Source organism: Aptenodytes forsteri, unplaced genomic scaffold (assembly GCF_000699145.1).
Source record: "Aptenodytes forsteri isolate BGI_AS27 unplaced genomic scaffold, ASM69914v1 Scaffold349, whole genome shotgun sequence".
Lineage (NCBI taxonomy): Eukaryota > Metazoa > Chordata > Aves > Sphenisciformes > Spheniscidae > Aptenodytes > Aptenodytes forsteri.
In genome coordinates this window covers 4414312-4428202 of record NW_008794452.1, presented here as the reverse complement: position 1 = coordinate 4428202, position 13891 = coordinate 4414312, and the positions used below count along the sequence as shown (strand labels likewise).

Below are 13891 nucleotides of genomic sequence, written 5' to 3'. Positions count from 1 at the left end.
ACAGGGGCTTGTGCGGGGCTGCACCTGCCTCTGGTTCAGGACAGTAGGGAATTGCTCTGGCCAAAAATTGCTCAGGCCCTTTACACAGGAGCAAGTCTTTCTGTTTACATGGCTCATACCACCCTCCAGAGAACTGCCTCCAGCCCCTGACCCTCTGTATTCCCTTAGCGCATCTCTAGGCTTGGGTGCCACTTATCTGCCCTTGGGAGATGGCCCCACTGACTCTGAGTTTAAGGGTTACCTTGGGGCCAGTAGCTCCAGGGAGGCCATGCGCACCAGGCACGCCTGACTCGCCCACCTCACCCTGAGGAAGAGAAGAAAGAAAACAGAGGAAGAAGCAAACACAGTGAGCAGCAAGAAAAGGAGCCTGTGGGATGCCTGAAAGGTCAGCAAAGATGTGAGAGGGATGTCCCGCACAGAGGTGCCCACCACACACAAACCTACCATCTGGGTCTCTCTGGGAGAGGAGCACCATTCTGCATGAAGAAAGATATTCAGGGTGCGAAACGTATGGATTGAAGGGAATGGTCCCACGATCCTATATCATATCAGAGCTAACACCTTTGCTCAACTCTTTGCCCTCTTTTCCCTTTCCCCTGACCCACTCACCAGGAGGATTTTCTCCCCTACTTTCATCCATTCCTTCCACCTTTCCCAGAGAAAGGTCACAACCTCAGGCTCATTCCTCTGAGATCAGTGCAGGCTCTTTGCTTGGTAAGTAAATTAGCCAGACAAGTTGTTTCATGTAAGAGGAGCTCATAGGAGAGGCCCTCGCTGCGAGGTCATTGCAGGGATCCCCTCACCGCTGCTGAGAGCCGCCCGCCCAGCGCTCACACAACAGGATGGGATCTTAATGGAAAAACCGACAGTTCACTGGAAGAAAAGGCAATAAATTGCGTCTGTCTGCAGGAGTGGGCTGTGGTCCACAGGGGCTATAATTTCCACTTCCTGACATAACAAAAACTTCTCAGTTTATACAGAACTAATTAAAAAGCTCTCAGGTCTTGCCATTTTGCTCGCAAAGCACCCATAAAGCAACATGGAGATAACACGGGACACAGGACTCCCACCTGCTGGGAACATCCGCCTTCCCCTTCTCCAGCTGACATCTCTTTAGCAGTATCTCTTCATTCCCTCTCCCCACCTTTGATCTTCCTTTGTGTCTTTTCCCTGTCTCTCTTTCTGTCTCTTCATTACACCCTCTGGGCTTCACAACCCTGCTGTTAATTAGCTGCTGCTGAAGACATTCAGGCATTGCCAGCTTCTGCCTTTTAACCTGGAGCAGGATCGACTCTTTCCTGCTTTATTCCAGAGAGCAATACATAGCTGTGGATTTGGCCCTTTCCAGCCTCCTGTTCAGGTCTGGATGCACAAGAGGTATATTTCAGCCTGGAAGTGGGTGTAGTGAGGCACACAGACAGGGAGACATCTGTACCATAGCTACTGGAGAGCTACATCTCTGGGTCCAACCTCTCCTTACATGGGTGACAGCAGGGGATCTGTGGGCCTGTCGCAGCCCCATGTGCAGCGGGAGCAGAGCTCAGCAGATGGCTCCAGAGAAGTCCAAAGATTTGCAGCCATGATTCCACAAGGCATCAGTACACCTTAATTCATTTAACAATATTGGAGCTCCCCTTCTTACCTTTCTGCCAGGGTATCCCTGAATCCCAGGGTCTCCCTGCAAAAGGCAAAAAGACAAAAGAAAGTGAGGCTTGGCCTGAGAAGGACAAATCCCTGCCCTTGTCCCTGGGGAGATGCTAGGATGCAAGGGCATTCCATGGGGAAAATTCACCTTTTGCTCAGTGACTTCACTGAGCCCCTGACCCTTCAGACCCGTGGGTCACTACTACCTGCACTGGACTGAGCTCTAGCAGGAAAGGCGCCATTAAGCACTGGCAGCTGGATAACTCATGCCAGCTCTGCGGTTCCTATCTCCTCACCCTGGCTAAATATCTCAAATAAAAACAAAGGGGGGGTGGGGGGGGTTGCAGCTGAAAAACAACAACAACCACCCCCCCACTCGCATTTTGGCAAGTGAATAAATGGGAAACTGCGGTGGAGTTAACAATAGCATTGCAAAATCAGTTCCTGAAGCGCTGGTAAATGCTTTGATTGTTGAAGAAGCCAATAAAGCTGTGTGTGGCAAAGAATTTTGCAAGAGGGGCTGATGAGGCGTGCCTTTCTCAGTCAAGATGCAACTCAGACGTGTCGCCTGGACAAAACCCATGAGTCAGCACACAGGCTGGGCCCCAAAGGCAAAACTGAGCTGGGTCAGAAATCTTTTTCAGCTATTTGATGTAACCTCCTTTCCCCCTCCTCCACCCGTTAAAATGTACATGTCTCTCCTTGCCAGGAGTGTCCACCTCTCTGTTTATCACCTTGCTCCCTCTAAGTGAGGCCAGACATCTCACCTTTGGTCCAGGAGGCCCAGGTAAGCCCTGTAGATAAAATCAAAACAGATGCTGGAGTTGGCAAATGTAGACAAGATTACATGGACTGCAGGGTGATGAGAGATGCTGACTGCTTTGGTCTGAAATGCCCCTTTACAAAGATGATTGACACTGGTAAGGTCAAACATCCCCAATCTATTCTTCACGTAGATGAATACTATCTTAACCCACACTCCCAAATAAATTCATGCCGATAGCACTCCATCCCCCCAGGCCTGGTCTCGCTGAATCTGAAGACCAAAAAGCTGCTTTGCCTTATGCATTGTGCTCCAGAATCTTTTCTGTTTCTCTGGCTTTGCTTGGGAAACTTGTTCCCAGCCCACTGTGCAGCTCTGAAGTAAATCAGGCATTTGCAGCTTCCTCTGACAAGCTAAATAGAGAGAATATATTAACAAACAAACCACTTGTGTCTTTAAATGAGAAATAACCAAACAATTTACCTGATACAAACCATGAAGTATACCGGGTATGCGTGTATGTAAATATCAATAAACAAAATATCCATACAGGAGCTGCCTTCCTGATGTGAGCAGATGGAAGGAGAAAACTACTCTAGATATGCTCTGATGCCTACACCCTTGCTGCTGCCTGCTTATAGCAATTCAAATGTTTAGCCATCACATCTTTGGCTCCTTAGAGCTCAAAGAGAGATGAGAATGCTTACAGGACACTCGACCCCTATATTGTGTGTGGAGAGGCGCTTTTGCCTCAGGGGACGAGACTTGCTTGTCCTGCTAGTAGGCCTTGAAAACTCTTGGAGATGGAAACTCCTTTCACACTGCAGTCGCTGCGGGGTCAGCGTGCCACGTTTCTCCCCGCAGCTCCCAGGAACAGAGCTGCTTTTTGGTACCCACCTTTCCGTCTCTGCCAGGCTTCCCAGGTTCTCCTGCTCTGCCCTGTTGCAAGAGAGAGGTACATTAGCAGGATTTTCTGCCCTGCCCCCTGCCATTTAGCAATGGTATTATTTTAAATGGTGCTCCTGTTTTCGCCCTCCTTAGCTGCTTGCTACCAGCCTGAGAACAGGACAGGAGCAGGACTTCAAAGGGGTCGCAGGGATTCTTATCAGTCAGGTTTCTGCTGTGAGCAGGATAATTACACCCTACGTGTTACTTCCTCCCTGTGACCGTCTGCAGAGGCTGAGGAGGAGGAAACAGGCCTGGTGTCACCCGCTCACACGTGCGTGTCCAGATAGCAACAGTGCAGGGCACACACCTCTGCCTGCCTTCCCACTCCCCCTCCTTCCTGGGAACTTCTTCCTCCCCACACATCCATGTCCCCTGCAAATCTCCTGTCTGTGGCTATCTTGGCTTCAGAAGAGGCAACAAAGGCCAGAGGAAATTTTCTGTGCCCTAGGGAAAGAGGAAGCAGAAGGCTTTTTTGTAATTGGACTTACAGGCGGCCCAACTGGCCCAGGCTGTCCTGGGGTTCCTTCGGGTCCAGCTGGTCCAGTGGGCCCTGGCGGGCCAGGGGGCCCCGGGGGACCTTGGATTCCCGCTTGTCCTTGTTCACCCTGAGGTTCGTTAAAACAAGGGGTTATCAGCAGGCAGAGCAAACCCTTCATACCACCACCCCAAGGGCCCAAGGCAGGTCAGCCTGGCTGAAGCAGAAGAGGTAGAAGCAAGTCCCAGGTTAGTGCCAGGAGAGGTTTCCAAGAGCGAGCAAAGCCCCGCTGAGGCCAGGCTGCCTCGGCAGCAGGAGCCAGCACCCTACAGTTTGCAAAGATATTGGAGGCCACCTTGTCAGAGCTCTCTTTAGGAGGGACCTACAGATGACCGAGCAGTCCGAAGAGATCTTTTTCTTCATGAGTCAGTCAAGTACAATTTATATGTCAAGGCCCAACATCTCTTGAGCTTCTCAGGAGGCTTTCCAAAGCACTTGACAGTCATATATGAAGCAAAGCCTCCCGTGACCACACTGGCACTTCCAGGCAGAGCCACAGTGTTTTACCTCAGCCTACTTTTTTCCCTGTGCTATATTTGTTGGACAACACTCCCTCTGTTTTGCCAAGGACCAAAAGTAGAAATGCCACAAACCCAAAAGAAAATAACACGATCATCATGGCATTTCTGGAGCCTGCCCAAAACAGGCCTATGTACGCCAGGCAGAGCCTGTTTTTGTAAGATTTAACAAGCTAGTGCGTGCAGAGCCACCTGCCATTTTAAGCTCTCTGAAACGAAGCTGTTTCAGCTGGTTCCTCCCCAAGCCCCTCAGTAGCCATTCGGCGGCTGTGGCTCATGCCTCAGCAATGTCATCTGGCCCAAAGGACCTAGACTTGGGACGAAGCGGCGCTGAGGAGACAGTGGGTTGGAAGCACCACGTTTGAATACCAGACTGCTGATCTATAATTGATGAATCCAGCAAACTCCTAAGGCGCTGTGGCACCCACACCAAGCTGCTTAGTCTCATGGGCTCCCCTCCCATTCCCCCTCCCTAGATAAAATATCATGACATCCTACTGCTAGCGACCCAATTTAAATTTGAAAAACTCTCCTTGGTGGATCCATGGGAAGCTAGAAATCAAACATGGTTGTTTCCTAATTATAAATCAATGGGTGTGTAGTTTAGTCTCAGCTGCATTTATCCTCTCTACAGCCTTATACACTGCTGCTGGGTAAAACTAAGTCTGCTCTCACGCACTTGTGTGTTCAGGAGAATGCATGAAAACTGTCCCCTGCATGTGTTCCTACCAAGTGTGCTGTTTATCCTGGCTGCCTTTAGTAAAACATGCAGATACAGGGATGTTTGCTTTATTTAGAATGATAAATTGAAGTAATAAGCTGCAAATTTCATCCCTTCTGCCATGAGCTCTATTTAAAAGAAAATTTCCAACATGTGGGCCAGGCTCATGGGAAGCTTGGTCATGTGTGGAGCAACATCCCTTCTCCTCAAGAGAGCCGCTGCTGAGCCGCCTGACCTGCAGCCCATGCTGGGAAGCCTGCTAGGCCAGGCAGGGAAGGTGCCCTCTCTTTTCCCCATATTATAAGTGGATCCTGGCTCACCCTGTGGCCCATGCAATGGGACACAGGATCCTTCCTGAGCTTCCCTATCGTCCATACTCAGTGCTATTCAACAGTCCTGTAAATGGTCTCGTAGCTTTTAAATTTGGGAGGGAATGTGGATCCAACAAAGACAACAGGTTTGGAGGACACTGGACTATATTTCTAGATTTCCTCTTGCCCTGACCTCTCAGCCCAGCTTCAGAGACTTCCCTCCCATTGCATCTTACAGCATCCCCACTATAGGTGCACGAAAGGGTGCATGCATCTTACAGCACCCATGGTGGGGCACCATGGGAAGGCAAAGGGGGCTTTGCCTGTCTCCCTTTGGCTCTCCCTCCTCTATTCCCACTTCAGCTGCTCTCTGTCAGCCCAGTCCATGCTCCAGATTTAGGGCACTGGAAATGCAGCACAGTGCTGGGAACTGGTGCTGGCACCGTGGCAGGGGATGGGGAGGTGGGGAGAGCCGGAGCCCTGCCCCAGCATGGGGAATGGCTGGAAGGAGCTCACCCAAACTCCCATTCGCATCACCTTTGCTTCGCTGCGTCAGACAGAGCGTGCTTTGTGTAAGTGAGTGCCCATCCATACGGATCCCTAAACACACACAATGTTGTTTACCACATCGTTATAGTCTTACTAACGCATTCAGCACTAAAAGACCCCCACAGGTCTAACTAGACTGTAAGTGGATACAGTAAGTTGGAGATCAGGTGTAATTTTCATCAGATGTCATTCTATATTTTTAGCTGTTGACTGGAGCTATTTTTCAGTTCTTTTAAACACCAGTTAGCCACTCTGATTGTGCCTCGGCAATGCAATGCTTGTTCAGCCTCCTAACACAGGTATCCACTCAGCTCATGTCTCTGCTAAGCCCAAGGCCTTGGGCAAAGCACTCTTGCTGACGTGCTCAGAGGCAGCAGCAGGATTTTCCTCTCTTACGTGCTGGTGCTAATATTTATTTTGCAGCTCACATTTTTTCTTAGCATTCATATGTCGGGCTCCTGGAATTGCTTGGTGCTGGCAGATCTGTAGGAGTGGATTACACTTTGTTGCACTTAGGGAATGAATATGGCAACGGCAAAATGGATCACGGCAAAATTGTCCGGTGAAGTTAGCCTCTGGGGACAGAGGGAATTTGCAGCCCTGGCTGATGACAGGATGCAGGGCAGCAATTCAAGTTTCCCACTTCATCCTGGATACAAACTTCAGCTTTCAAAGCCTTTCCAAGAGGTCAGTCCTTGGCCTGGCTCTTCGGATTGTCGCTTTGAAGGGTAACCAGTGCAAGCCGTAGGGCTTTGTGTGGTGCAAATGCTGAATCAATAGAAACTGAATTGAGATCACGGGCTCAAGTGATAACGTCAGGATTTTGCCAGCACTGGGCAAGGACCAGGCACCTCATGGTAAAGGCCTGTATTGCACACTGCAGTTCCCTGCTAGCATCTGACTGTCTAGACAGGCAGCGGGGTGACAAAACCCAGCCACTTAATAGAGGGTGTCCAGCACACTTCAGCGGGGTAATTACAGTGGTTTGTCCGCACAGGAAAGTTAATCCCAATTGACAGAATGAGGGAGCTTAAAGTGGGCTCATTAAAAGCCTCATGAACTCTGACTATGGACAACTCTTATTCACTATTCATATGTCCATAATTCATTTTATGAATTAATTCCCAAAATAAACTATACTAAACATGAATTATGGCCCTGGAAACCAAAATAAATGTGTTTACACAAAGATTTAATGCAATTTAATGAAACCATTATAAGACCTTATTTAAACACATTTTCCCAAGTGTCTCAGACTAGACTAGCCCTTAGAAGAAGCGTTTGCCTATTCATTCATCTCAGTTAAATTTCACAAACATTAGCTGCATTTCAGCAAGAGGTTTCTAACCTCTTCTGGAGATTGAATATGCAGGAACTGACTCCTTAAGGTAGCAGACTGCTTGTCGACAGTCCCGAGAACAGTTTCATGGCCCATTTCTTTTAGTTTAAAAAACTGGCTTCACTGCATTTCTTTTTAGCCACATTATCACATCAAAGATTTCCTCCACTTCAAAGAAAGTCCCTCAGCTCTGCGTGAACCTCTTGGAAACCTCTCTGTAGGGGAAGACAGGTAGCAAGCTGATTAATTGCAAGCGTCAAGGTAGGCTTAGAAACAGGCAATGAGGAGGAGAAGTCTACCTGGAAAGTGCGTCTCTTTATGACCGGAGGTGGAGCCAGCCGCACTGAATTGAGGAGAGGCAACAGCTGAAGAAGATCAAACCAGAAGGTCGCAGGGCAAAGGAGGCCGTTAGGGCACCGAGAGTCAGAGAGCAGCCAGGGGAGAGAACAGAGAAGAGGGGAACAGAGAGATTGCCGTGAAAATAAACCACCGCGTGAGAGCCGCGCACAGCATGGGTACCTGCCGGCAGACCTCTGAGCTCCTCTGTGCCATGCATTGCTCACAGGGGGACTTGCCGCGTGCCAGCCCTGGCAGGCGCAGGGTGACCACTCACCAACCCGACGCTCCCACTGCACAGAGCTTTTACTGCTTTCTCTGCTCGGAAATAAAACTTACCCAGGGGATTTTTGATTGCAAGATATCGCCCCACTGGCTCTGCCAAGCTCTCTGGTGACAGGACTGTTTCTTTTAATTTATCATCATCAGATTTGAGGTAACTATCAAAATGCGAATTTTCTCCAAGTTTTCCAAGTATGGTTTCCTATTTCCTTCCATCTTCCCTCACAAGAAACACAGTGCATCTCCAGCCCTCACCCTTCCTCGGGGTGTGGAAGGGAGTGGAGAGATGCTAGCCGGGGCCAGCAGCAGGCATCACAGCCAGCAAACAGGTCCTGGTGTGGTTCATTTAGCTGAGCAGACACAGCCATCATGGCCAAGGGAGAAGACTAGACCTTGGTGCCTCTGAGCCTTGAGCAGGGTATTGCCTTGGGAGCCTGTGCTTTGCTTTTCCTTATTTAACAGTAACATCAGCCTCTGACTGCTTATAGCCAGGAATGCTGCCTTAGGGCACAAAGCTGACCCGGACGCACAGAAATCAAATGCACTAAAGCTCAGAAGCATTTGTTCATCCTTCTGCTGTATCCAGTTTCCACTTGCATGCATGCTGCTGTCAGCCTGGCACCCACCGTGCCGGCTGCAGGCCCAGGAATGCTCCTCTGACCTGATCCACTTTCCTGTTCCTATCAGCTTTCCATTGAAGCTGCTCTTGATTTACACAGGGAGAAGAGAAAGAGGCTTTCTGCGCTCAGGCACAAAAACGTGCCCCTGTGTGCAACAGTCCCCAGTGTGAGCTGTGCACTCAGATCTGAGAGGTGCGCCCATAGGTCTCCCACCACAGTAGCAGTACACATCCAAGCAGTGCACTTTAATCCCTTTAAACAGTGTTCTTCATGTTTGCAGTGAAAGCAAGGATCCAGTCCTGTTGCAAAGTGAAGTGGCAACCCAATATTGCAGCATCGCCGCCCTGTTATCAGGCAGTTGTGTTTGAATGCACTGATTCAGACAGCCACAAGCTATCGCAACCAAAAACAGTGCTGCTGGAAAATCAGCTAGGCTGATTTTATCTGAAGGAAATCCTTCTCTTTCTAAAAGACAGTGCAGGAGGCCCCATAGCTCAGAAGAGCATTTGGGACTGTGCTGATCTTCTCAAGGGGGATGTTGCTGTAAATTGCCACACCCCCATGCTAGGTGTGCCTAGCATGTCTGTACGAGTGATGCAGACCCAGCTGAGCTGGCTTTGCCTGGCTCCACAAGTGCTGAAGTGTATCTGAAATATTATGCAGCTTTACAGGGAAGCAGAGGGAGGATGCTGGAAAGGATAAGGAGGAAAATGGAGAGAAGCAGTCCTGAAAACAGAGGCGAGACAAGACCCAGCAATGGATTCAGGTGCAATGGGAGAGTTTAGAGAAGAAACCTGAAGCCTCTTCCACCCAGCTCCTGCCCTGCCCCTTCTGTGTCCCAATGGCAAGTTTTTTTCAGAAGGCAGCATGCAATATTGGATCCACATCCTTGTGCGTTTGCATCAGAACTGGGTCCCGTCAGACCATGACCCACAAACCTTTAATGTAAGGATCTGGTTAGAGCGCAGGGCTGCAAGGGTGGTACTTAGGTATTCCTAGGGGACAGTGAAGACACATAACACAAAGGTGGTCAGTTAGACACATGGCATTTCTGAGAGCAGACGGAGCACAGCTGGTCCCCCTCTTCCCTGAGCTGAGCGCTCTTCCCCAGGGTGGCACTCTGGAGCAGCTCAAACGGCCAGCTCACACTGAGTGGGTAGCCCCATGCCTGGGCTTGTCCCTCACAGCACTGCAGGCCATGCAGACTTACACAGAAAAAAAATAGGAAACTACAACACAAGCCAAGGCATACATCCTAACCTTACATTTCCTTCCTAAGAAAACAAAGATGAAACAAAACTGAAACAACATCCCTGGATTTTCAGGATGCTGGTTTTAATTTCCTCACCCAGAATATCTGACAAAGGACCTTGTCAACCAGTAAAGCAAGAACAAATTGCAATTCAGTCAAATGTGTAGCATTTTTACAACAAGGCTCATCCTAATTTTCATTTTGGGAGGAAGAGAGAACTGCACCTCTGTTGGCTGATTTGTGCCTCTGGCTCCCTGAACTTGCAGCCTGTGACCAGACCCTTCAAGACAGCCCACCCTCGAGCTGATCTGAGGAGAGTCATCCTTCCCATGAGCATGTCTCTGCCTTGGAATGACTCACAGGCTTTTTAAAACGTTGAGCTTGCTGCCTCATGAGACCAGAAGTACCTCCATGAGAGCCAAGGAAACGTCACCAGGCTTTGCTGGGATGTGAGGCTTTGCACCAGTCCTTTCCCTGCTGTCACAGCCCTGCGGCAGGTCACCCTGGAGTGCCTACATCCCCAACCCACTAAAACAGCGTGCCTTTGCCCCCAGGTCTGAGCCCAGGCTACTCCCAGTGATGCACAATCTGCACCTCTGTTTCCCAGTGTTGCTGTGGGTCCTGCCACTGTTTTTCACCTTGAGCACTGAGGACAGTTGGAGCCAAGGGCTGTAACAGGAACCCAGGACACCACTGGGGTGAACATTGTTGTTAGCTTCTTTTTAACATAACAATCTAGTGAGCCGGCTTGCCTAAATAAACACAGCTGACCAGCTATTATTGTACCAGTACTGGCACATACCTACAGCCCCCTTCTCCCTCACTGTCAGCCGAGCTCTCTCCCCTGCCTCTGCCCCACAGAACATCCAGGGCCTTGCTCCCTCGGGGCCAGGGACCAGAGCCCAGCTAATTGTCCAGAGGCCCGTCAAAAATAAACAGAAAGCCCTTAAGCCTGTCTCCCTGTACACCCAGATTACAAATTCCAGCCATTTCATATGATGTCGTTCCAATGCATTTCCAGTGGATTTTCAGCACTCCGTTTGTTTTTAGAGCTGGTTAAATTTTACTGCTGTAATCCCCTCAAACCCCATGATGTACTCTCTCTTCTCTTGGCTGCAGTACATGCCAGCCAGGCCAGGATGAAGAGGCAAGTGGGGCAACATCCTGGCTTTCGTTAAACGGTTGCTGTTATCAACCCTCCCTCTCCGCCTCTTCTTTGAAGGCAGAAAGCCCACCAGGTTGGGGGACCGGCATGGGGACCAGCTCACCAGGGACCAGCCAGAGCACCATGGCCAGGGGTGGCCAGGGTTACTTTCGGGCAGGGAGCACAACCCTTCCCCTTGTCTCTATGCAGGGTTGAGACCAGCACAAGGGAGAAGAAAAAGGGAGGAATGATGATAGATACTCCCCGAGGTCTGCAAACCCCCCACTGCTCCTGGCCATGCAACCGCAGCGGAGGCTGTGGAAGCAGGATGGAGCTGGTGCAGCAGCATAAGGTGTGAGTGGGTGACCTCTACTCCTCTAGAAACCCCAGGTTTCATCGGGTTTTAGGGTGAGGACACGGACCTTCCTCGCTTCAGCCCAGAGCATGGGAGGGTCTCCAGGAAGCAGCAATGACAGCATTTAGCTAAGGGTCAGCCCCAGTGGGCAGGAACAGACCGGAGAACCAACATCCCTCCTGGAAAACCTTATCTGCTGCTTTTCTGCGAAATACATCAATCAGCCGAGCGCTGCCCTCAGGGCCCAGATGACGCATCTTGTTAATGAAACGATCTATATTTCCAACAAAAAGCCATTCAAACGAAGGAGGATTAACATGCAGGAAGGCATAGACGATAATAACACTAATGACTTACCCTGTGTGGGTACTCTGCACACTGACCCTGAGAAAGAAGGGGATTAAAAGGAAAGAGTTTAAACCACAGAGAGGACCAAAATAAACACATGGGGTCAGATCCAGAAGGTGTAAAACATTGTGACTATATTGAATTCAGTGCAGCTATGCCAATTTGCACCCAACAAGCACCCTGCCTCCTGTCCCCCCTCCCCAGAGCCCTCTGTTCTTGCTGTATTTCTTAGCCACTCAAAGTCAGAAGGAGCAGCACCAAGCCCATCGAGTCCCTTCCCTGCTCACTTTTTACATTTAATTTTCAACACGTCTCCCATTAAAATTACCTTTTCTCCTTTTTGTCCTGAGGGTCCCTATAAAAGAAAAGTGATAAAAAAAGCCCTCAGTAAATGAAGGAGTTCAGTGCATGCAAGGGGAAAGGGATTAGGAGGAGGTGCGACTGCAAGAGATGGGATACTTACAGGTTGTCCCCTGGGACCTGCAGCACCCTTTAAAGAAACACATTGTCATGAATGCAAGATGGCTTCCCATTTACAGTGACAAGAAGACAAAAACTCTCAGCGTATGGAGTAGGTGGAAACTCAGCTTTTAAAAACAATTGTGGAGAAAAGTTCCCAAGAGAGATCTGGGTTCCCTTTGTTACTCTGGAGGAGTGAAAATGCACACATGTTCTGGCTGCACTGCGGGGGGCAATTATTAAAAGAAGAAGGGAAAAATCATCAGGAAAACACACCCTTATTGTTCCCAGGACCTCAGCTGACAGCGTGTCTCCTCAGCCGACATACTGGGATCAAACCAGAAGCAGCCAGGGCTGAAGCCTGAGCTGCAACTGCCTGAGCTAGGGTTGCGCAACAGGGGGATGTCAGCTCACCCCTCCTCCAAGGAGCGGGGAAGGGGCATCTTCAACATGTGCTTGCCAGAGGGTTATACTGACACTCTGGCTCAAAAAACAGAATTAGCAGAAGAAAATGTTCAGCATTTCAGTGAGCAAAGGTGACTACAGAGCTGCTAGCTTGGCATATTCGTGTTTGGGGATTTCATCATCAGAGATGTCGAGAGGAACAAGACCACATTTGGGTTTCCATCAAGTGTGGCCTAAGTTTATCATTTTCAACCAAAAGTATTTTAGTACGATGCACATATGAAACAGAGCTTCAAGAGGGGAAAGAAAGATATTTAATACAAAAAATATGCTTTTTTTTGTTAGATAAGTTGAAAGCTGCCAGATGGGTTTTCAGAAAATTTTCCATCAACTTTTACTTCTGCAATGAGGCCAACCATGAAAAATGTCAGCTCCCAGAGTATATTTAAAGAACGTAATTGCTAACTGCAAGGAAAACATATCGCATGCATAACTAGAGAGCTGCTGTTGTGACATGATGAATCTGATAGCCATAATGTAAAAATTACAGATGTGCATCCCAGCACTGCTATTATGAAGTTACAGAACTAGGGACACAGCTAGTGCATTAGCTAAACTAGGATCTCCACCCTGCCTATGAGCTCGTTTCCAGCTGAGAGGCAATGTAATTTCAAACCAACCCGCCACCCGCAGACAAACATATAGTTTTTTTACCATCTCCCCCTTCTGTCCAGGATGACCCTGCAAAAGAAAGAGAACATGCCTCAGCTTAGGCCATTGCACTCTCTAGAAGATGATGGCTTAAGCCGCTTACCACTTGCCTCGGGAGGTACCTGCAGTCACTGTACTTTGTCAAGGGAGGTGCAATGCTGTGCATGTGGAGCTTCACTCACACATCTAACAGGACACCGCTCTCCACTACCCAAAATGCTGAGAACAAAGCTCTGGAGGATGAATACGGGGTGCAAAGGCTCTGCGGGGCATGGCCAGGACATGGTTAAGCCCCCCTCAGGCTGGCTGAGCAGCTACAGCTGAGTGCAGTGCACTGCACCTTGCTGGGGCTCACATGTGTGTCCTCAGAGCAGTATAAGAGAGATACTGCTGGCCTTGGCAGGCTGATGCTCCTCATGGCAAAAACACAGTCCTACTGTAGGCCATTAGGTGCCAGAGCTATGTGCTACCAGCTCCTTCTCCATTACAGCATGGCTAGAGGAAGTGTGGTGGGGAATTTGGCTATGGGGCTGCCTGGAGCTATGGGTTTCATGTCAGTTGGGTTCATAGGGAAGTAGCTATATTTGTGCCTAGCTCTCTGAAGGGTGGGAAGAACTTAGGTCTCACTCTCTCTGCTACAAACTTGATTAT

General features: G+C 49.3%; 1 protein-coding gene across 1 annotated transcript in view; it reads right to left on the bottom strand.

The window, feature by feature from the left end:
• COL13A1 (collagen type XIII alpha 1 chain) overlaps positions 1-13891 on the bottom strand; it is a 99107-nt gene that overhangs the window by 42373 nt on the left and 42843 nt on the right. The window contains exons 9-17 of the mRNA XM_019474922.1: positions 13244-13270; positions 12129-12155; positions 11994-12020; positions 11675-11701; positions 9505-9561; positions 3844-3960; positions 3305-3346; positions 2412-2438; positions 1643-1678 (exon numbers count right to left, since the gene is read on the bottom strand). Of these exons, the coding sequence (XP_019330467.1) occupies positions 1643-1678; positions 2412-2438; positions 3305-3346; positions 3844-3960; positions 9505-9561; positions 11675-11701; positions 11994-12020; positions 12129-12155; positions 13244-13270 (387 nt within the window). The remainder of the gene's footprint in view (positions 1-1642; positions 1679-2411; positions 2439-3304; positions 3347-3843; positions 3961-9504; positions 9562-11674; positions 11702-11993; positions 12021-12128; positions 12156-13243; positions 13271-13891) is intronic.